This window comes from Gastrolobium bilobum, unplaced genomic scaffold (assembly GCF_033153095.1).
Source record: "Gastrolobium bilobum isolate Gb01-03AN ecotype WA unplaced genomic scaffold, APGP_CSIRO_Gbil_v1 utg56820, whole genome shotgun sequence".
In the NCBI taxonomy this organism is placed as follows: domain Eukaryota; kingdom Viridiplantae; phylum Streptophyta; class Magnoliopsida; order Fabales; family Fabaceae; genus Gastrolobium; species Gastrolobium bilobum.
The window spans coordinates 40,276-64,507 of record NW_026895361.1 but is presented as its reverse complement, the minus strand read 5'-3'; the positions used below and the strand labels follow the sequence as shown (position 1 = coordinate 64,507).

The 24,232-nt window shown below is 34.2% G+C and overlaps 2 protein-coding genes and 1 pseudogene across 2 annotated transcripts; 1 reads left to right on the top strand and 2 right to left on the bottom strand.

Moving 5' to 3' along the window:
* Nucleotides 1-2,096: 2,096 nt before the first annotated feature.
* LOC133307120 (serine/threonine-protein kinase SRK2I) lies at nt 2,097-6,969 on the top strand. Its single transcript, XM_061507541.1, has 9 exons — nt 2,097-2,513; nt 2,890-2,964; nt 3,056-3,157; nt 3,231-3,284; nt 3,435-3,527; nt 4,427-4,519; nt 5,391-5,495; nt 5,586-5,684; nt 6,166-6,969. The coding sequence occupies exons 1-9, from the start codon at nt 2,337-2,339 to the stop codon at nt 6,454-6,456; spliced, it is 1,089 nt and encodes a 362-aa protein (XP_061363525.1). The 5' UTR covers nt 2,097-2,336; the 3' UTR covers nt 6,457-6,969.
* Nucleotides 6,970-9,060: 2,091 nt separating this feature from the next.
* Nucleotides 9,061-11,149, bottom strand: LOC133307114 (probable disease resistance protein At5g66900; annotated as a pseudogene).
* Nucleotides 11,150-12,178: 1,029 nt separating this feature from the next.
* On the bottom strand, nt 12,179-17,094 carry LOC133307099 (probable disease resistance protein At5g66900). Its single transcript, XM_061507524.1, has 5 exons — nt 16,389-17,094; nt 15,367-15,776; nt 14,730-15,094; nt 13,549-13,823; nt 12,179-13,212 (listed from the first exon to the last, which is right to left on the bottom strand). The coding sequence occupies exons 1-5, from the start codon at nt 17,032-17,034 to the stop codon at nt 12,377-12,379; spliced, it is 2,532 nt and encodes an 843-aa protein (XP_061363508.1). The 5' UTR covers nt 17,035-17,094; the 3' UTR covers nt 12,179-12,376.
* Nucleotides 17,095-24,232: the final 7,138 nt, after the last annotated feature.

Here is a 24,232-nt window from a genome sequence, read left to right as displayed (position 1 = left end):
CCCAAATACTTCGTATTGAGTTTAAATATGATGGGTGAGGATTGATTGTGTGTAAAGACAATGGAATTTAAGCTTGACAAATGGACAAAATAATGCCATTCAAGATAATTGTAAACAATTTGAAACACCAGAATGGAGCCTAAGGTGTTTAGACGAAGTTGAGGAGTGATAGAAAAATGATGTAAAATCTCAATCTTAAACCCAAAAGTTATTGGTTTAGTGAGTGTCTGGGTAGATCTTAGGATTTGACTTGCCTAAATTATAGAGGGTTCGAATTTTGAGAGTCACAATTCTTGAAAAGGATGAAAAGGCACAAATCTAAAATTGGATGAGTATGGGGCAATAAATTGTTGTATAAGAAAGAAAAAAGATTAACGAGAACTATTTACTTTTATATGAATGTGGTAGAAAAAAATTTTATACATCAAAAATAGAAAAATTAAACCCTATCTAAATACCATATAATTTAATAATATATTATTTGAAATTTTTATGATGATTTTCTTATGGAAAAAGTGTTTGTCATTTAAAATGACATAAAGTTATGTCATTTTAAGAGAGATAAATACAGAATAAATTTTTTTATTTAAATTTTAAATTAAAAAAACCACCCACTTTCTCTCTCCCATGATTTCTATTTGTATGTCTATCTCTCTTCTAAAATGACATAACTTATGTGATTTAAAATGATAAACACCAAATCCTTTTCTTAGATGTATGGAGTAATTTCGGAAACATTGATATCTATGAACGAAGATAATGTGAGCTTTTGTATTAATGAGGTAAGTGTTATTCCTAAAGCTACCTACACGTTTTGAGTATTGAAATCTTCTCCTAACTAGGATATGAAAATGTTCAGAAGATATTTAATTGGTGATCAATGTGTCTTTGTCCCTTGGATGTTTCCTTTTAAGGGGAGGAATTAGGATGAGTGTAGTCTTACTATTACTCCTTAAGGTTACAAACTTTTCTTGCTTTGCATTTCAAGCCTTTCTTCTGTCTGTTGACCGAAAATGACCTTATCATCTCACTTGACCACATCCTCCTACCAAAAGAGGACTAATAAAGCATGATTGACAAACACTGACCGTTTGAATCACACCTAATCTTATCCTCATTTTCCCATGCGCCACACTGTATCATTGCCATAACAGTTCAACGTTGACCGTGAAGATCTTTTCTAATCCAATGCCGAATCTCTATTTCAAATGGAGGACCGTCCTCTCAGCTTTCCTGTAGAAGCCGAAATCATTTTTTCATTTTTTTTCATTTTTAAGTCATTACAAGCCAAAAGCCTAAGTGGTTGTGCCTATGCCATGACAGCAACATACACCGAACCCACTCTAATAAATAAACATAATAATAACCATAATAATAATAATTATTATTATTTTAAATTAACCACAAGTTAATTACTTATAAATAAAACTTTAATTATTACTACTTATTTTCTTACATCAAAGTAAAAGAAAAAATGGGTTAAGTAACCCTTTTGCCCTTATTTTTATAAAAAAAAATCACTTTGTCCCTTTATTAAAATTATATACCAAATTTTAATATGTTGTATATATATTAATGGCTTTTTTGTATAAAAATATTCTAATTAGTTCATTGCTTCACGATTAATATAGTCTACAAAATTAAAATTTTAAATCATTCTCAAAATGATAACGAGAAAGATGATCAAACACATACTTTCACTTTCGCTTCGCTGTCAATAACTTACTCATACGGTATATATGTCTTTGAAATAGGTGCTTGGGTTGGGAGCCTAATACGGGAGAACAATTGTCAATCATCCGAAAAAAGAAGAAGAAGAACTTAATGAATTTGTATTTGTGCATAAATTATTTGCCATCGTCGGTCCATTCAGAAAAATATCGAGCGAGTGAAGCGAGACTCTGAGAGAGAGAGAGAGAGAGAGACAATGCAAAAGCGAAAAGCGACAACATTGCTTACGAGGCAACCAGCACAGCTTGCGTCACAATCAAACACAGAGCAAAACGGCACCGTTTTGTCTCATCTCGTTCGTTCCACCCATTTGCATTTGCTTCAGTTCCACCCCAATCCAATTTTATAATATTATTTTATCTATTCTATTTTCTATCCCTTCGCCACCAAACCATCACACGCCATTTCTCAAAGTCTTCCCTTCACCCCCCACTCCCACTCCAAACCAGATTCCCTCACCGCAGATCGTCGTCGTTTTGCTCTCCATCCAAGACGACGCCGTATTTGGTTCTCTAAATGTAATCTCTGCTTACAAAAAAAAAAAAAACCCAAAAGGTTCTGTTGTTGTTGTTTTTTTTTTTTTTTTTGGGTTCGGTTTTTTGGGTATGGATCGGGCGTCGGTGACGGTTGGACCGGGCATGGACATGCCGATCATGCACGACAGTGACCGTTACGATCTGGTCCGAGATATCGGGTCCGGGAATTTCGGCGTGGCGAGGTTGATGCAGGACAAGCAGACCAGGGAGCTAGTTGCTGTCAAGTATATCGAACGTGGTGATAAGGTTGTTAGTATTTCAGTTTTACACTTTTATTATTCTGAATGAATGCTAAAAAGTTATTTTTTCTATTTAATTTTTTAATTCTTTTTTACGATGTTCTCTCTGTTGCCCCTTATTTTGGAAAATTTTTGTTTCTCACGTTTTGGTAAAGAAAAAAGAAAAAACATAATTTATCACATGATCCTTTTGTTTTAATTTTTGCGTGAGTCTTTGGTTGCTGCTGACGTGTTTTACTATTTATACCAAGTTTCATGTTTCCTTATTTGTTTCAGTACTTCTTGCTACTAGTTTGTGTGTGTGTTTTTTTTTTTTTTTTTTTGTTCTTTTTTTAACTCTATTCACTTTAAATTCTTACTGTGTTATTGTGTGTCTGTTACAGATTGATGAAAATGTCAAGAGAGAAATCATTAATCATAGGTCTCTCAGACACCCTAACATTGTTAGGTTTAAGGAGGTTAGTATATTTTTTTATATTTATACATGTATAGAGGATGGGTAATCACATTTATCTCATTATCTGTAATTATCTATGAAATTTCACTTAGGTCATTTTGACACCTACTCATCTGGCCATTGTAATGGAATATGCATCTGGAGGAGAACTCTTTGAGCGAATCTGCAATGCTGGGCGTTTTACTGAGGACGAGGTTTTTATTTAATAAAATTGTAAATTTAATTTGACTTGCCTATGTAACTTGGTAACCCATTGTTATGATGCAGGCTCGTTTCTTCTTTCAACAACTAATTTCTGGGGTCAGTTATTGCCACGCAATGGTAATTAAACTTTCCCCTTTTCATCACTGTCCAATCTAAATTGTGTTGACCACTTTACCCTACAGTGGAATCTAGTATAGGTAATGTATCTTTCTTCTGAACATTATGTCTGATGTATCAGTCTTCTTTGTAATATGTCTCTTCATGAAGCAAGTATGTCATCGGGACCTAAAGTTGGAAAACACTTTGTTGGATGGAAGCCCAGCGCCTCGTTTGAAGATATGTGATTTTGGGTACTCCAAGGTAAGGGTATCTTTATCTAACTAGTTCTTCATGGTGTGAGTTCCTTGCTTATATATCTTAATGCGATATGTTAGGTTGAGTGATGTTTACTTTTCCTCCAATAACTTTCTGCTTCTGAGTGCTTCTTTAGTTTCCTTGTGTGAGTTGCTTTTGTTTTTCAGATTTAGACCGTGATGACTGATGATTGAATTAGGTAGCTTCTTTTATCTTAAAAGATGATTTCAGTAATTTGGGATATTGGAAAGGGGCAATTCTGCATGACTGTTTATGGTGAATTTTGATAATCTAAATTTTTTTTAATGAGCTTGTGCTTCATTATGCAATGCGTAGTGTTAGCGTTTGGCTTGCCTAGATTTTAAGCCCGCAAAGTTGTCGTATATAGCTTTGATAAAAAGATAATGTTCCATCCATTATCAAGTCATGGATGGGGTGATAATTCGCTCAGGAGAAGGCGTGTTTGAACTTCTAAAGAACACTGGCATAGTGGCATTCCCTTCCTCTGTTTCAAATTTTTAACCTGCTTCTGCTTGTGTCTGTGTTCTCATATAGGTGCAATGGTGCATGAAAATAACTATAAAATGTTTCTGGTTTTCTTCAGAAACCCGATAACTTGGCCTTTGCACCTTTTGATGTTGCTAAGCTAATTCTACTTGTATTTTTGTCTTTTGTTTTAGAGTACACTGGAATTAAAATTCACCATGACTTGCTTGTATTTTGCTGTTATCCTTTTAATTCATTGATTCAATTTTCTTCTGGCTTGTAAGCACCGAAATATTTCAATTTTCAATCTAATGAGGGACTTCACAGATTTATATCATCATTAGATCCTAGTTTCTTTTCTTGAAGGATTTGAGATCATTGTTATACCTTAGAAATCTGATTGATGTTGTTATTTGCAGTCTTCAGTGCTTCATTCGCAACCAAAGTCAACTGTGGGAACTCCTGCATATATTGCTCCAGAAGTATTGCTGAGACAAGAGTATGATGGCAAGGTAGATTATTTTGGTTTCATGGTATTTTTCCTTTTGTATAGAACTATTACTGTCGCATTTGACTGAAGAAATTTTTTTATTGTCGACTTGTTATAATTGGTGAGCTAGTGAGTCCTTCGCTTTTTGTGCTATAAGGAACTAAAGCAATGATATTTTGACAGTCGTTCTGTTCTCACCTAGTCCAATGGTCATTTTAGTCTGCACTCCAAACAAAGGTCATTTTTCTTTTCTGGTTGTCATCTCCACGTAATTCAGGTCTTCTTGGCACTAGTTGAAAATCTTTACATAGTTGACACTCTACATTATTGTCTTATATGTCCACTATTGTGAACTAAGAGAATGGTAGGTAATTTACATTCTGCTCTCTTTGCATATAAAAGTTCTTAAAAGTTTCTTATTTTATTAGTTTTTGTTTTTGTTAGATAATAAAAAAAAAATGAACTTCTAAGTGTAATTAAATAATAAAATTAGTTGAGATTGCTGTTGTCCAACTTGCTTCCTCCACTCTTCCATATTTCATTCCCACTCTTCCTCTCATTTTTTTTTATTTAAAATCATTTTTTAAATTTGGTTTGATGTATTTTTAGTCTTCAATATTCAAATCATAACCATTGCGCTACTTCACCACCTACAGATAAGTGTGTAATCCTAAGCTTCCCCCCTCCCTTCGGTAATAGAGTTTAGTAGTGTGATTTGCTTCTCTCACCATTTTATTTGTTCTGTAACTTGAGTACAATTTTCAATATCAATAGATAAGCCCGGGTTCGAAATTGGATTAAACATCAAACATTTCAATTTTTAACTTTACTAATATGTATGTTGGGTATCTTAATGGGGTGCTGTTATTTTGCTTTTGTGCATTTAATATCAGATTGCAGATGTTTGGTCCTGTGGAGTAACGTTATATGTGATGCTAGTCGGAGCATATCCTTTTGAAGATCCTAATGAACCAAAGGATTTCCGGAAGACAATTCAGGTAGATATGATATTAAGATATTTGCTCATTTTCTTCATTGAGTATTGTCTGATTGCTCGAGTGCAACTTGTTGTGGTTGCTTCCTTGCAGAGAATTCTCAGTGTCCAGTATTCTATTCCAGATTTTGTTCAAATATCTCCAGAGTGTCGCCACCTTATCTCAAGGATCTTTGTTTTTGACCCTGCAGAGGTAATTTCTATTTTAAATAACTGACCTACTTCTGCTTATATGAATTTGACACTATACTATCCCTACGTAATTTTGTTGTTTAGATGCATTTTTATATACTATCACTGAATGTCCTGTTTGAGAGCTCAAGCAATATTTCTTACGTTACATGAAATCAATTTTTAGAATTTAAAGGATTTTTAGCATAATTATTGGGCATTTTCCTTCTCTAAGGAAGTTTTATTCAATTTATTATAATATTTAACTTTTACATTTTATATAGGTCATGCATGGTTGTAACTTGTATGTCTATCATATTATAGAAATATATTGTGGGCATAGCTGCAGCTGTATAACTTAAAAAGTGTGATCATAGGAAACAGGGCAAAATCTTGAATATACCATTTGGACCTATTGATTGTACAGTATATTGATTAGACTTCTACTCGTGCTAGCCCAATCATTTATTTGAATCTTATGCCTTCAGACATTTATGTGACAGAGAATCACCATGCCTGAAATTTGGAACCATGAATGGTTTTTGAAGAATCTCCCTGCGGACCTGATGGATGAGAAGATAATGGGTAACCAATTTGAGGAGCCAGACCAACCCATGCAGGGCATTGATATAATCATGCAGATAATTTCAGAAGCTACAATACCAGCAGCTGGGACCTATTCTTTAGACCAGTTGATGGCAGATAACATTGATATGGATGATGACATCGATGAATTAGAATCTGAATCTGAGCTTGATATAGATAGCAGTGGGGAAATAGTGTATGCCATATAATATAATCATCGTCTGCACCTGAAAGACAGCATATTAGGAGAGCATCATAACATTGGGATTTATGGCATTTTCAGCATCAAGGAAAGAGATATATGTGGTGGTCACATTTCCTGTAGATTAGGATGGATAATGCAAAGAAGTTCATGTTAATTTATATATGTTTGCGTGCTTCTTGGAGTTTCCAACGTCCACACCATTTGTCAGTATCATTTTACACTCTAGAAGAAGTTGGTAGCTGTGGGAAGAAATTATTGTTATCCTTTCCTTACTAGCTGGTGAATACTTGCTTTATATATTATATTTTGCCGTTAGGTTAAGTGAGTCATGTTTCATGCCCCTGCTTATATGCACATACTACGTGTAAACAGTTAATTTTTATTATGCATATTCGTCACATATCCTAGTTTATGGACTTCCTTCTTAGTTATGTGTATGTGTATGTATCATGTGATGTAGCACATTTTATTCCTGTAAACTATTTCGATCTGTTTTGCTCCTTTCGGTTGGCACATTGCTGTACCTCTTATATTCACGTAGTTATATATACAATTTAGATGGAAGTCATAAATACTATTTGCCAAACAATTGTACACAATAGAATTAAATTCGAATGGAGGGCTTTGGGGCTTTATTTCCTGAACTTAAGGTGGTCCGTTCTCTCTATACTTTATGTTTCTGCATTCATTTCTCTTTTAATTTTATTCTTATAGCTAATGGCAATTTTTGTGTCTATAGTATAAGGTTTTATTCTTTTTCTTACTTTATGTGTGGAATATTTGGCTAATTTTTTATTTTTAATTTCATGTTATGCTTAATAAGTGACTTTCCGTGACAAAAAGGTTATATATATATATATATATATATATATATATATATATATATATATATATGAGAAATATTACTCTCATTTCACATGAGACATCTTATCTCATTTTCTTTCACTTCGATTTCCGCACTTTTTTCTTTTTTCTTATTTCCTCTCTACAACATAAGCACCCCCCTATATATATATATATATTATATATATATATACATATGGTGGGACCCACCTATTTTCTCTCTACAACATAAGATAATTATCTTATGCAAAAGGAGATTAATAAAACCCTATATATATATATATATATAGATATATATATATATATATCTATATATGTGACTTTATTAATCTCTATCTCTTCAACATAAGAGAGTTTTTCTCTTATGTTGAAGAGAGTATATATATATATATATATATATATATCTATGTTGAAGAGATAATTATGTATATCTATATATATATATATATATATATATATATATATATAGAGAGAGAGAGAGAGAGAGAGAGAGAGAGAGAGAGAGAATATTTTGATACTGATGTTAAAGAAAAAGTTTGACATCTCATTTGAGAGCCATTAGATTAAAGCAAATCAATGGTGTCACATGTTTATAAATTAGAGTTGTTAGATCAAAGCAAGATTAACGACACTCAGATGAGGTATTAAATTTTTTTTTTGACATAGGTGTCGAAGAATCCTATTATATATATATATATATATATATATATATATATATGGCACGGTAGAAAAATTTTGTCTGAGACATTTTTTAGGATACGTCATCGGATCCTGGTAATTTTTTTTAAAAGAAAATCAGCAGTTCTCATTTTTTGTCTCTGGCAGAAAGCAGATATTTACCGCTGTTGCGGAAAAATCGAATCCTATATATATATTTATGGGGTTTCAACTTCTGCAATAACAGCAGAAGATCAGGGTTCCTGCAAAGAGAGAAACTTGGTGGACCCTATCATGTTTGTTTTAAAAAAAAGAAAGAAAACAAACAAACAAAATTGTTCAGTCAGTAGCAGGAAGAAAATATATTTGCCCTATATATATAGGGTAAAGTATTTCTCCCGTCACTAGAGATAAGTTATCTCCGGTGACCCCCAAAATTACGTCGTTTTGAATCAATAAAGGGTATTTTTATAATTTTAAGTGAATTAATGAAGAGTGTTTCAATAAAATTCATATAATAAAAAAATAAACAAAATTATGAAAACACCCTTCACTAATTCAAAACAATATAATTTTAGGGGTAAGTGGATATAACTTATCTAGAATGATAGATAAAGCACTCTTGATTGTTTCCTACTATCTTGGTTGTTTCTTAGGTATCTCTTAGGAGTGGTTTTCATATTTCATTGTATTTCATGATATGTTTCATAATTGTTCTACTATTTGAAGCTTCTAAATGTTGATCTTGATGTAGAGAAGTTTTAGTTTTTGTTATTTATAATTGCTTGCAAGGAAATTTTCACAGGTAATTATTCCAACAAAATCTCTTCCTCTTTGGTCATACAAAATTGTAACTAACTCTTTAGGCTAATGATCATTTCAACCTAAGTAATCTTTCCAGGAAAGCTCATCTCTTTCACATTTCTATCATCCTTGACATGCCTTTCTAGGAAGCCTAAATTATTATTATTTTTTGTTCTTTTTGTTTTTAAAAGGGTTCGTTAGTAATAAGCTAACCAGGAGCATGCATGTAAATTTAAATAAAAATATCATGAATCATGTTATCATAAGAAAACATTTAGGCTTTCTACTATCATGATCCAGAGCATTAAATGAAAAAGAAAAAAGATTTTATGTACCTTCTAACTATGACATAAACCAAATTCTTGATGTTTAAATTATGGATGATGTTCATTGCTTTCTTGCCATCCTTTTCTAGTTCATGCAGTTCTGCCCATATGTCAATCAGGGCAGGAACACGTATCCTTTGGTCTTCAGGAAATAGTCCTAGGTCCATGAAACACTCTTTCTCCTTGATGGAGGACTCGTCTACCTCTATATCCAAGCTATTTTTGAGGCAACTCAATAAGTCATTATTAGACTTAAGAATGGACTGACTTTCCAACCGTTCTTTCATAATTTGCCATTTCTCAATAGGCAGATTACTGAGAGATCCACCAATGACTTCAATGGCCAAAGGTGAACCCTTACAACCTCTCACTATCTGCATTTCAGTGCAAGCAAGTAAAATCAGTATTGTATATGATAATTGTCTTGGAAAACAGGGATGTAAGTATTGAAGTTATTGCTTTGAAGGGGAGAAAGGATCTAACTTTGTTCTAGTAACCATTTTCTTTATTCATTGTTATTTTGTAAATATTCAAATGTGGCATGACAACTGACAACAATTCAACAAACATATAATTTTTTACTCAACATTCGATTATGTCTCTATGGTGTGAAAGATTTTAGAGAAGTAGAAGAACATAAAATAAGTATATTCTTATACATCACAAGGTAAGAGAAAAAACCTCTTGGACAAGATTTTCACACAACATGAATGAGCCGGAGAATTTCGGTAGAGCAAAGAGACGGAAAAGGGATACTGCATCATCATGATCAAGTGGCTCCAAGGTGATTGGATCGCCAAATCTTGGAAATGCAACTCTTGAAGTAACCAAAATCTTCTAATTTGATATATGGAATTTAAACTTCTCAACAAGGGCTTCTGACCCGGGCCAAACATCATCCTGGACCAACAACATTGAACTTTCCCCAAAACCAACTTGCCTCAGCAAATGTCCCAACTGGATAATTGCATCTTCATCACTTTGAAAATCAGGCACCCTACATCCACAGTGTTCAAATAAAGTCTGTACAATGGTCTTCAAGTTGGGTGTTTCTGACACGGTCACAAAGAAGATGTTCCCACCGAACTTGCCTAATCAAACCAAGCAAACTTTCTAAATCAAGGAGCATATGAGGTTTTGTACTTTTCCAGAATGCATGCCATATATTATAACTGAAAAATATACTTAAAAATTTTGTTTTTAACCTCCAAACAGTTCTCATAATAGGAGTAGCTGACATTATTATTTCTATGTAAACATGGCAGAGAGAAACTTCCTTCGCCTTCCTCACACCATGTTATTTATTAACTAAAGGAGTAAATATGGAAATGGTAAAAAAAAAAAAAAAAAGAATAAATATTGAATCTCATTCTTAACCAATTGAAGAACACAAAGAACATTTTAGGAAAAAAGAGTCTTCTAAGGCCACATTACCTCTGACTTGGTCGTCCCAGCAGAGCTTCTTGGCCAATATGCTTTTTCCCGATCCTACCAAACCAGTCAACATCAACACCAAGAAACATCACCATTCTTGAGCAGCTCAATCTTCAACTTCTCCAAAGGCTTATCCAACCCCACAGTAAATTCTGGATTTTCAGGAGCCCCACTAAGACCCCTTAACATATTCTCTCTCCCATGATTTCCCAACCCAGCATAATTATGGATCTCTGTCACCTTGGACAGTGTCTCCTTCAAATCCCTTGCCATGTGAACTTGCATATCCTGAGATAAAACCCTCCCAAGCATCTTATCTCTTTTCCTAAGCTTGTCACGGTTCTGAGGATAAAAAGGAAACCTCCACCAACGAATTTCTGAGCACTTGTTCACAAGCTCTTTACCAGCTTTCATTTCATTTTCCAACCTTTCTACTTCTGCTCTGGGACGATCCAATTTCATGTTGCATTGTATGATCTCTTCCACCAAAGGAGTCAAAGCATCCAAGGTGTCTTTTTTCCTTTCAAGGGTAGGCTTGAAATCTCGACCTTTGGCTATGAATTCTAGAGCATGTTGTAGCCCCTCTTGCATTCCAGCTCCAACGGAACCTCCACTAAAAAAACTAGCTTCCATAACTTTCCTTCTTCTTTCTCAACTCTACAAGTATACCAAACACCCCAGATTCCCAAAATCACAAATTTCCGTGGGATCAACTTCTTCTGAATTAAACAAATGAAAACACACTGAACCAAAAAAGCTTCACCAAATGCAACTGTTCCACTTAGACAAGATAATTTTATTGCGGAATGCCTCACCACCAGGAAATTTCCTTTCTCTTTATGTTATTATCTAATCCACTGACGCGGAAACTACACGCTTTTACTTTCAGAGTTTCACACACAAAGGACGAACCTAAGTAGAATAGGAAGAGACACTTAAATCTTATCCAGTGAAATGATCCTCTCATTTTAATAGAAATCTATAACTTAATTCAAACTATCATCAAGGCCTCTGAGCACTAGTTCATTACCAAAAATGGATCTTCTTATGATTATACGAAGATATTCACAAAATTTTACATGACTTGGCCTGGTGTGAAATTTTAATACGAAGATTTATTCCCTTTACGATAAATAATTAAATTTCTCTTACACGGAAATCAACTGATTCCTTTTGTCATATTGTACAAAACTGCAAATATCTCACAGTAAATTTATATTTTTCAGAAGATCATACTTCTTTCATCTCTTCATGATACTTCTTTTATCTCTTCATGAATGACTTACCCATTCACTAGAAGGTATTTTGTTCATAAATTGCATTAGATTTTATGAATTTTATCAGTTCTGTTGCAATGATTATAAGTTAGCTTTTTTGTTTGCAATCAAAGAACAATATTCTAAGAATTTGCTCATTTTGTTTGAAATTCAATTCTTCTGTATATATCTTTCCCACATTCTCCCAGTGAACTGCAAATGAAGAATAGGTCTTGATCTTCAATAACTCTGCCGCAGAGCACACCAAGAAATTGGTGAAATTAATGATGCAACATTTTTATTTAATTTGGCTGGGAAGACTATGGTTGTGGGAGTATTTGGTGAAATTAATGATGAAATCAGATGATTGATTTACTGTATCTTGTGATCCCACTCTACACATAAATGAGAAAACATGCATATTTTTATTACGAAAAAAAAAAAAAGGTCATGCCAAAATAACAGTATCATCAAATACCAATTCCTGCTTTTTACACAATTATTACATGGAAAAGATGTTTGGTGAGAGGTAAAACAAGAGGACCAACAGTGATACAACTTTCAAATTACTCCAAGCCACCTTAAGAACTTCAAGAAACTAGTCTCAGGATTGAACTCCGGGAAGCCAATTTAAGCTAATGTCTGCTTTAGACAACTCTATCTTCAGATTTGGAAGTTTAGAAAAATGATCCCATAAAGCAGCCACCTCTTCGTCACAGATAACATATATTTGATGCTTTAAATCCCCAAAGTTCATGACTGAGTATGGCAGCTTACTCATCCTAGAGCAACCCCACATATAGAGCTTCTCAAGACTATGCAATTCACCAATGTCCTCAGGTAATTGGGCAAGGTTTACACAGTCTGAGATGTCAAGACAGCACAGTTTTTGAAGTCTTCCAACAGATTCTGGTATCTCTAGCAAATCAGAGCAGGAACTAAGCCTTAGCAATTCCAAATTCTCAAGTTCTCCAATTTCTTGCGGCAGTGCAGATAGCTTGTGACAGTTAGTAATGCTAAGCTTCTTCAAGGTGGTAATTTTACAAACCTCAGCAGGCAATTCTACCAGATCATTGCAATAGTCAATGTTCATCTCCACCAGATTTGGCAGTGCTGCTGAAATTTGGATGGAACTGCTTTCAAAAGCATGCTTTGTATTACACATACGAAGGGATAATTTTTGCAGACTCTTCAGTTTACATAGACAAGGAACTGAAACCTTCTCCAACCTGATTCTTTTAAGGTCAGACAAACAACCAAGTAGCTCAAATTTGTTTAACTCTGAAGGATGGAAACCGTAATTTGTGACTATTAAAACTTTAAGTTTACTCATTCTGTCAGTGAAACCCGGCAAGGTGTACTTGCTAGATTGAATATTCAAAACCAGAACCTCTGCTTGATCAGGTTGTATGTTGCACCAATCTGAAGTGAATGTTTCATCTGCAAAAGCATCCTATATAGCTTCAAAATTGAATATGATAAATGCCACAACACAGAATCCATTCATATTAGCATTTTTTTTGGGATATTATCCATTGGTTCATCAATTACTCGACTAGTTCGATTCAAGTCAGGTCATATGGGACACAAAACTCTTCCTACCAAATTTTAACACAACTGTGTTCCCAAGGACTCGATCTCGAGATCACTCGTTAAGCTGGAACAACCCATTACCAATTGATTCACGTGCTTGGTGGTTCAGATTAGCATTTCTTATTAGTCTGTTTGTGCATATAATTTAAACACACACTAAGAGAAGTAGATAGAGAAACTAACCAGTTGAAATAGACAATGTGCGAGCAACCACCTGTTGTGGCTTCTGCCCCATCCACCTTAAGGGAAAGAAAGATGACAATACCCGAGAAATGATACTTTGCTCATTCTGTCCTACCCACCATTCAGGATGATTATTTCCACTCAAGTCCATCATCAATCTTTCCCTCTGTTCAAATGGTTCTTTGCTGCTTTGAAGGATTGCTAGCTCTCTAAGGAGATCATGCTGTGTGAGGAAGTGGTTATTGTAGTACAAATCTCTATCCGTTGCAATTTTCCTGGTCAACAAGCAGAATTAAGTTAACCAGGGAAACCATAACCCTTTAAAAGAACAATAACATTGAGTCTATTTGATAATGTAGTTTAGGTTTTTTTTACTACTTTGCCTCCAGGGTGACAAGTGGAAAGTCACGGTTAGATAGGCTATTAAATCATTTATGATGCTATTGTATAGATCCATTCACTGAAAAGTATATCTTTCAATTTGGTATACGTAATTCATAGATTGTATCTTAATCAAATGCCATGAAGGAATGCATTTAAATTACATCTTTCTTAAAGCGATCCACAATTTAAGAACAAACAAACTCATCAATAATGAAATATTAGAATATCTTGAAAATATTTCATACTATCTTGATTGTATCTTAGAGTTTTGGAGTATCTTCGGTATCCCTTATTAGTGGTTTTCATATTTCATTGTATTTCATGATATGTTTCATAGTTTGTCTACTATTTGAAGCTTACAAATGTTGATCCTGATGAACTTAGATAAGTTTTAGTTTTTGTTATTTATAATTGCATGCCATGAAATTTTCACAAGTAAATATTCCAACAAAATCTCTTCTTTTTTGGTCATACAACATTGTAACTAACTCTTTAGGCTAATGATCATTTCAACCTAAGTAATCTTTCCACGAAAGCTCATCTCTCTCACATTTCTATCATGGCAGAAGTGAGAGCAATCCTTATACGCAGCTTACCTTTACACATTTGCAAAGACACTATTTCCCGGATTTGAACCCGTGACCTTTCAATCACAAAGAAGCAGCTTTTACAACTGCTCGAGGCTCGCCCTTTTTTAGTATGAATCATGTTATCAAAAGAAAATATTTAGGCTTTCTACTATCATGATGCAGAGCATTAAATTAATATATATATATATATATATATATATTATGTACCTTCGAACTATGACATTAACCAAATTCTTATTGGTTAAATTATGGATGATGTCCATTGCTTTCTTGCCATCCTCGTCTCGTTCATGCAGTTCAGCCCACATGTCAATCAGGGCAGGAACACGGATCCTTTGGTCTTCAGGAAATAGTCCTAGGTCCATGAAACACTCTTTCTCCTTGATGGAGGACTCGTCTTCCAATATATCCAAGCAATTTTGGAGGCGATTCAATAAGTCATTATTAGACTTAAGAATGGATTGACTTTTCAACCGTTCTTTCATAATTTGCCATTTCTCTAAAGGCTGATTACAGAGAGATCCACCAATGACTTCAAGGGCCAAAGGTGAACCCTTACAACCTCTCACTATCTGCATTTCAGTGCAAGCAACTAAAATCAGTATTGTATATGATAACATGGATGCAAGTATTATAGTGAAGTTATTGCTTTGAATGGGAGACAAGGATCTAACTTTCTTCTAGTAACCATTTTCTTTATACCTTGTTAATTTGTAAATATTCGAAAAACATACAATTTTTGACTTGCAACATTTGATATGTCTCAATGGTGTGAAAGATTTTAGAGAAGTAGAAGAACATAAAATAAGTATATTATTATACATCACAAGGTAAGAGAAAAAACCTCTTGGACAAGCTTTTCATCCAACATGTATGGGCCGGTTAATTTCAGTTGAGCAAAGTGACGGAAAAGGGATACTGCATCATCATGATTAAGTGGCTTCAAGTTGCATGGATTGCCAAATCTAGGAAATGCAACTCTTGAAGTAACCAAAATCTTGTAATTTGATATCTGGAATTTAAACTTCTCAACAAGGACTTCTGACCCAGGCCAAACATCATCCAGGACCAACAATATTGGACTTCCCCCAAAACCAACTTGCCTCAGCAAAAGTCCTAACCGGTTAGTTGCATCTTCATCACTTTGAAACTCAGGCAACCTGCGGCCACAGTGTTCAAATAAAGTCTGTACAATGGTCTTCAAATGGGGTGTTTTTGACACGGCCACAAAGAAGACGTTCCCACCGAACTTGCCTAATCAAATGAAACAATTTTCTAAATCAAGGAGCATTCGAGGTTAGGAACTTTTCCAGAATGCATGCCATATATGAGCAAGTGAGCATTTCACTCGACTAAAAGAGTAAAAATTTAGATAAGATGTTATATTATACTGAAAATACACTTAAAAGCTTTGTTTTCAATCTCCAAACTCCAAAGATTTTGTTGACCAAGAAAAACAACGGTTCTCATAATGGGAGGAGCTGACATGATTTCACTGTAAACATAAACTACCTTTTCCTTCCTCACACCATGTCCTAGACCTCTTGTCTAAAGTGAAAAATGGCTTAAAGGAATCATTATTCTTTTATACATTTAGAAAGCCTCAAATGGTGAAATGGAGGGGAAAAGGAAAAAGCAACATCAACCTTAATCTCTGCTTAAAGCCAACATTCTTTCTTTTCTTTTTTTTTCGCTTTTTCCTACGTAATATTCCATATGATTGGATACTATACTATATATAGTACATGCTATGTTATTTATTCACTAAATTAGTAAACATGGAAATGGTAAATAAAAAAGAACAAAAATATGAAATCCCATTCTTAACCAATTGAAGAACACAAAACATTTAGGAAGGCCACAAACCTTTGACTTGATCGTCCCAGCAGAGCTTCTTGGCCAATGTGCTTTTTCCCGATCCTGCCAAACCAGTCAACATCAACACAGAAACACCACCATCCTTGAGCAGCTCAATCTTCAACTTCTTCAAAGGCTCATCCAACCCCACAGTAAATTCTGGATTTTCAGGAGCCCCACTTAGACCCTTCAACAGTGTCTCTTTCCCATGATTTCCCAGCACAACATACTCCTTAGTAAGAATCTCCAGAATCTCTCTCACCTTGGACAGTGTCTCCAACGAATCCCTTACCATCTGAACTTGCATATCCTGAGATAAAACCCTCCCAAGCTTCTTATCCCTTTTCCTAAGCTTGTCACGGTACTGAGGAAAAGAAAGAAACCTCCACCAACGAAATTCTGAGCACTTGTTCACAAGCTCTTTACCTGCTTTCATTTCATTCTCCAACCTTTCAACCTCTTCTCTGGGACGATCCAATTCCATGCTGTATTGTTTGATCTCTTCCACCAAAGGAGTCAAAGCATCCAAGGTGTCTTTGTTCCTTTCAAGGGTAGGCTTGAAATCTCGACCTTTGTCTATGATTTTAAGAGCATCGTGTAGCACCTCTTGTATTACAGCTCCAACGGCACCTCCACTGAACAAACTAGCTGCCATAACTTTCCTTCTTCTCAACTCTGCAAGTATACACAACACCCCAGATACCCAAAATCACAATTTTCTGAATCAAACAAATGAAAGCCACAATGAACCAAATTCTGAACGAGATAATTTTATAGTTGAGCCAATCAGAAACTTACAAAGCACAAGCGAGGTTCCTTGTTCAACACAAAAGTATGACCTAGGTCCCACTCCATGGTAAAAACATTAACATTTCTCAAATGCTTTGCCAAGAAATTTCCTTTGCCTTTTATATTATTATCTAATCCACTGACGCGTTCTTAAAAAATCTAACTGTACACTTTTATTTTCGGAGTTTCACACACAAGGGACAAATCTTAGGAGAATAATAACAGACAGTAATATATTTTATATAGTGAGGTAATACATATTCAATAATATTAAAAGGAGAAATTTCTCTGAAAATCAACTTATGCCCTTTACAAACTCGCAAATATTTCATTCTTGTTCGAGGAATCATCCTTTCAAGCGTCATAGCTTACATATGTTGCATAGACATGACATGGAAAATGAGATCCGTACATTAATTTTAAAAATTGCGCTTTGATATTAAATAATATTTTTAATATATATAATATTTAATATATATAACAACTCATAATAAGTCATATAATTAATCAAATTTTCAAATTCAATAACATAAATATAAAGTAAAATAATTTTTCATGTCAAATTCAATAACAGAAAAAAAATTGATTTACAAATTATTTTTTCATGCTTAATTAATAAAATAAAATTTAGATATAAAAAAAAACATATCAAATGCGTGTTGGCGCGTTGATCATATGTTGACAAATTATTTTTTCATGTTTAATTAATAAAATAAAATTTAGATATAAAAAAAAATATCAAATGCATGTTGGCGCGTTGATCATATGTTGAAAAAAGTTGATTGCATGTCCAAACGCGTGTCGAAACGTGTCATCGAAGTATTGACTGCATGTCTCAAAATATTAATCGCGTGTTAAACACATATCAAAATATATCGGAGCGTGTCAGTGTTTGACAAACAAAATTTTTTAAAAAGTGCATGTCAATGCTTTCCACGGTTACATAAAGAATCTCAATTATTATAAATTAACGGTGATGAAATAATGCATCTAGACAAATAATAAGAAAATTGTTATGGACCAATATAATGGACCTAAGGGTCTGTATATGATCGAGTCTAGTCCTATTCTCATATATGAAATGCTCTATAAAAGGGGATTCATGTCACAAGTATTCATCTTTGCACATTAGGTCGTTGTACATGTACACTACCCCCATTTGTCCTCTACCTTCTCATCGTGCATAATGATCTGTCGTAACTTGTAGTTGTCTTCTCCATAAACACTGCAAACTCTCAGATCCAACGGTTGATCCTCAGGAGTCACACAAAAATAATAACGGTTAATTTGTATATGATAATTTATATACTTTCACATTATGTCATGTATTGAGAAAATTCATTCTCTATTTTATAATGAACAAAAATAATAAGTTAGTTTGTATATGATAATTTAGATACTTTCACATTATCTCATGTATTGAGAAAATCTATTCTCTATTTTATAGTTGTTCAGGCTATATTGATCAGTTTTCATATGCAAAAAACTAATCTTTAAAAATTTAAAACTAAATAAAAAAAATGTTTCAATATTCGTCGAAGCTTCAACGATCAATGATCAACGAGAATTGCAAAGAAATGCACATTGGGTTAACATGAATTAAGTAACCGTGTTGTGGTGTGGAATAAAGTAACCGTGTTGAATATTGCGTTAACACTAATAAAGAGTTGAGCCAATTCTTGGGCTGCTCGTGGCGTGATTTATCACCAACTCAACCGATTAAAAACTTAAATTACTTGTTAAATGAAATGAAATTTAGGTGTAGAAATGTGTAACTCACACTTGGCATATGAAAGCTCAACAGATAAGATAAGAAGATTTAAAACCAAAACCTCAACTACTTCAGCTGGTAGCATATTGTCCCGAGTTGGGGCGACCTTAATGTCTGCAAAAATATTTTGTTTGGTGTCAAGTGTAGAATATTAGACGACTGAACCGTCTTTGCTAGCTTTTTGTGTCAATGTGCAAACTGCAATTTGAACATGCATTTTGGAGAGGAGACAATATTGGGGCCGTTCGATTGAACTTTTTTCCAGTCAAAAGTTATTTTATTTTATTTCCAAAAAAAGCACTTATATTATAAAGTACACTTAGATGTCTGTTTTTAAAAATTAGAAGTCATAGAAAAAAATCAAAAATCTATTTTTTTCAGAAGTTAAAAATTTTAGCTTTTCAAAAAAATAAATGTCAAAAGTTATTTTATTTTTTTCCAAAAAAAGCACTTATATTATAAAGTGCATTTAGATGTCTGTTTTTAAAAATTAGAAGTCATAGAAAAAAATCAAAAATCTATTTTTTTTAGAAGTTAAAAATTTTAGCTTTTCAAAAAAATAAAAGTCAAAAGTCAATTTTTTATAAGTAGGATATAAAAGTAATTTTATTTTTTTTAGATGACAATCCAAACATGTCACTGGGACGGCATTTTGCTGGTGTTCTGTGGAGGCATATTATTTTCATTTTATGTCAAAAAGGTACAACGAATGGCTTTGAGTTTAGACAAACAAAACTCGTACAGATAACTCCAATGTATCTGAAATTATTTGACCTGCTATGTGTGTAGTGCTAACTCCAATGTCACAGTATAAAGATTTACAAAATTTTCGGTGACTTCAAGTTTGCTTTTCCAAGATTTGGCAGCCAGAGCATCTTAAAACCATTTGGTGATTATGATACAATAGCCCTATTCTGTCAGTTTTGTTTTTGGAAGAAAGAATCTCAATCAACTATTCCAATGAATAGTTTTTTTTTTTTTTTTTAATAAATACCTTTTAGGTCCCTGACAAATTTCACGGTACCCTCTTTGGTCCTTTGCAATAAAAAAGGCCACTCATTGTCCCTTTAATTTGAAAAAAAAAAGTCACGTTAATCCTTTTTTTAGTGGAGCTCAAATGGCATCATTAACATTGTTTGCATGTAACGTTTGTTTTTGGAAGAAAGCATCTCAAATATTCCATTGATTTTTTATTTATTTTTTGAATAAATACCCTTTTGGGTCCCTAACAAATTTCACGGTGCCCTCTTTGGTCCCTTGCAATAAAAAAGGTCACTCGTAGTCCCTTTAATTTGAAAAAAGAAGTCACGTTAATCCTTCTTTTAGTGGAGCTCAAATGGCGTCATCAACATTGCTTACGTATAACGTTTAAGTGGGCTGACTCATATTCCACTTAAGATCAAAAACGACTCATGCAACCTTCTGACTTTTTTTTTTCTTCTTCTTCTCTGCAATACAAGTCCTTCCACAATTTGTTGACAAAAATGCAGGAAGAAGAGGAAGCCTCCAAAAACATAACAGTAGGATGGAGATAGATCCTATTATCCTAAATAATACTTTCAGCCATCTCTTCATTTTTCCGGCTAGGTTTAGCTGTGCTAGATCTCAACGCAAATGTCCAGCTCTTCTCTTTATTCTATTGTCTCCAAATTGGTAAATGGTACAACATCAGAACAAATTTATGCATGTGGCTTTGTTCCTTCGCAAGGTACAGAAATTTACAAATAGAAGCACTCTACCGTAACCTTAAAGAGCTGCATCATCTTCATCGGACACCCAACTCTGAAGCTCATCATTCCCTACAAATGCAGAGATGATTATAAAATTGATAAAATGCAATGGATTTTTCTAATCCAATGTAATTACTATTGTTTTGTATGTTGGGCTAAATTCACCAGATAAAAAAAATATATCACATTAAAAGCTATGTCCAAAGCAAAGAGAAATTTCAGCAACCAAGTAAAAATTTAGAAAAAAGTAATGATAAAGTAGACAGCCATAGAATAGCAGCAGATTACAAATTATAGACTACTTGGACAGAAGCCGAGTCAAAAGTGTAACATCCCCGTCTCGAGCCGGTTCAATTAACATGCATATGATATAAACAGAAATAGCGGAAGACTTAACTTACGAAAATACGAGCTAACTTTTTCTTTTTCTACTTTAATTCTTACTCGGCGTAAACGAAAATCGGGCAGAGTTTTCTCTATAAATCGGACAACTGGGGATTTTTCAATCCCACTTAGAAGCATTTCCTGATAAACAGTTTATACAGCACATCACTCCAGAAGTACCAGTCATGCAAATATAATCAGATACTCATCCATGGGCGCATGCATAACTTGGCTCAGTGCCGCTAATCTAACAGCATGCAATCCAATACATAAACATAACTGAATATTACATAGTCATATCAACATGCTTGAATGTACATGCATCAAACTGAAGAACATGTACAAGACATATACATGCCATATACAAAGTAAAGGATCTAACATCCTGATCCATCAAATGCGAAAATATGAAATAATATAAATGCACTCCAAAAAGTTAGCAGCCTACAGCTACTCAAAAACTGATCTGTCCCCAACGCCTCAACCACGGGTCGCGTCTCTTCCTAGTGAGGACTCACCGGGAATCTGGACACCTGAAAATATGTCCCCAAAGAGGGGTGAGATTACAAATCTCAATAAGCTCCAGGTTTATCGAGAATTCTCCATACCCCTGGCTCACTCCTGCACGAAAGTCAGATACAGAGTATACAATGCATTTATAACAGATATCATAACAGAACAGAACATATTTCATATCATATCATATCAGAGGCGTGCGCCGTCATTCCCAAGGGAGGACCCCAAGCGGAACCAGTAGAGGCATGCGCCGTCATTCCCAAGGGAGGACCCCAAGCAAAAATCAACGCACATGTTCCCAAGGGAGGACCCCAAGAGGAACCAGAACATGTCAGAGGTGTACATCTTCAATCCCAGGAAAACCCCAAGAAGACATCAGTGTACCATACCATCAATACAGAAATCATATCAGAACAAGTCATATCATGTTATCAAACAACTCTATATGAATGTATCTATACAAAGCATCTAAACAACAGTCATACAGTCCAACCATAGTTCACTAACCATGGTGGAGCACTCAAGCAGGAAAAGACTCCTTAAACATAGAGCTTACCTCTTGAAGCTTTACCAATACGCTTACTTGTGGCACAAGTTACTTATATATCTTCAAGAGATTTCCGATCCTTTTCAGTCCCTAGGTACACCTAGAGAAAGAATCCACAACAAAATCAATAAAATGATTCCACGCCATGATTTATTACATAAGGCATACATTTTATCGCTTACTTTTGTTTCCTTACATTTTTGCCAATCCTATGCCATTACACAAGTCTAGACCATTTTATACTCATTAGCGTTCTTTAATTTAATCAAATGTTCACTCGAGCATTTTCCACATAATTCATGCCATTTTCTTTAAAAGGCCGTGGACCTACACTTAGGAAATCAAGATATTTTTCCATAATTTCTTTTTCAACCATTTCACTTCATAATCTTATTAATTTCATGTATTGAAAACTCAAACATCTTAACAAAATAAAACATAATCTACTCATCCTTAATTTACCCTATAAGGCCGAAATCCATAAAGGAGAAACCAAGGGTTTCTTTTTTTTTCATTTCATTTCTTCACTTAATTTAACAACTACACATACATAAATATATATCCACCAAACTCCAATTTAATTTTGGGAATATCAAGTCCCTCACAACACATTATGGCCGAAATCTAGGGACCAAAACACATAGGATTTTTCCCACGTTGGCCTTCTCACTAATTCACCCAATTCATAATTACTCCAACACAATAAACCCTCTTAATACGTCAAATAAATTTTTTTGCACCATGAACCCTCTTTACCCCCATCATGGCCGAACCTAGGGAGATACCACATAAGGGAATTTTTTTCATTTAACACATGTGCAATTGCTTATTTCACATGCTTATATACAAAACATCAAAATCCATCATCACTTTTACCTTTAAACTAATTTATTTGTAACTCAAAACATGCTCACAATTTTCATGACTCAAATCATCAAAATGAAATCATAGAAATAGAGGTTTCTTACCTCTAAACACTTGTACAAAGCCTAGAGAGCAACCTCCGAGCAAAGCTTCATCAAAACTCATTTTTTCTCCTCCAATGAATAGTATCACGAAAATGGGGGGAGGAAGAACTCCTAACACACTCAACTATAGCTCAAATTGATAGGTGGAATGGATTCATTGGGTGGTTTACAATCAATTTCAGGTGGTGGACTTTGTGTTTTGGTTGAAGATTCAAAGAGAAATCAACAAAATCAAACAAAACCCTAACCCCCCCCTTTCCCTTAGGTGCAGCTCGGCCTTGCAAGAGAGAGAAGAAGAGAAATCTGAAACGAATAGTGATTCATTTAAGTGACTAGGCTATATAGGCACATGTGACTTTTTATCGGATGTTTTTCTTTCGCATATTTTCACTTAAAATGACCCAAAACTAACTTAAAGCTACAGACATATTTTTATTTTTTTCTAAACTCATTTACATTAATTTTTGTTTCCTAAGGAACAATATTCTTAATTTACAGTACCGTTTCTGCACCGTTTTTGACGAAATGCACTGTGGTTCATTAATTGTGAACTGTTTGCATCCGAAACTTAAAACTTATAAACTTATCATTCTTGGGTCTATTTTGACTTGCTTGGCATATATTGGACTTTCTTATTCTCATTTCATCAATTATTTGTTTCTGAACTCTACAGGTTGCTTAAACAGCGGTACAAAATACCTGGCAAAAAATACTATTCACGAGATTTTCACGGAAAGTGCTAGACTATACAATTTTTCGTTCTGAACTAATATTTGGTGTCATAATTTTCAAATTATGTCTCAAAAATAATTTTGCTCATTTAAGCTCTACCGGTTAATTCAGAAGACTGCAAATTATTTGGCAGAACGCACTGCTCATAACCTAGTCATGATTACAGTCAAAATACTCGAAATCACACTCTGAATCTAATTATGGCATTTAAATTCTTAAATTACATCTCTAATTAAGATTTAACATTTAGGGTCATTATATTCACCCCACCTTTTAAGGATTTTGCCCACAAAATCAAATACGAAATATCCCACATACCTGACGTTAAACTCAGGATACTGCTGGAGAATTTCATTCTCCCGTTCCCAAGTAGCGTCCTCAGGAGTCAATCCTTCCCATTGCACCTTGATCATGGG

Excerpts from the sequence above, each read along its gene's own strand:
- LOC133307099 (XM_061507524.1), bottom strand. The coding sequence starts at position 17,034 with ATGGCAGCTAGTTTGTTCAGTGGAGGTGCCGTTGGAGCTGTAATACAA. Across the intron at positions 15,095-15,366 it reads ATGAAAAGCTTGTCCAAGAG|ATAGTGAGAGGTTGTAAGGG; the intron begins GTTTTTTCTCTT and ends ACTGAAATGCAG. Across the intron at positions 13,824-14,729 it reads GTTAATGTCATAGTTCGAAG|GAAAATTGCAACGGATAGAG; the intron begins GTACATAATATA and ends CTTGTTGACCAG.
- LOC133307120 (XM_061507541.1), top strand. The coding sequence starts at position 2,337 with ATGGATCGGGCGTCGGTGACGGTTGGACCGGGCATGGACATGCCGATC. Across the intron at positions 3,158-3,230 it reads GGCGTTTTACTGAGGACGAG|GCTCGTTTCTTCTTTCAACA; the intron begins GTTTTTATTTAA and ends GTTATGATGCAG. Across the intron at positions 4,520-5,390 it reads GACAAGAGTATGATGGCAAG|ATTGCAGATGTTTGGTCCTG; the intron begins GTAGATTATTTT and ends ATTTAATATCAG.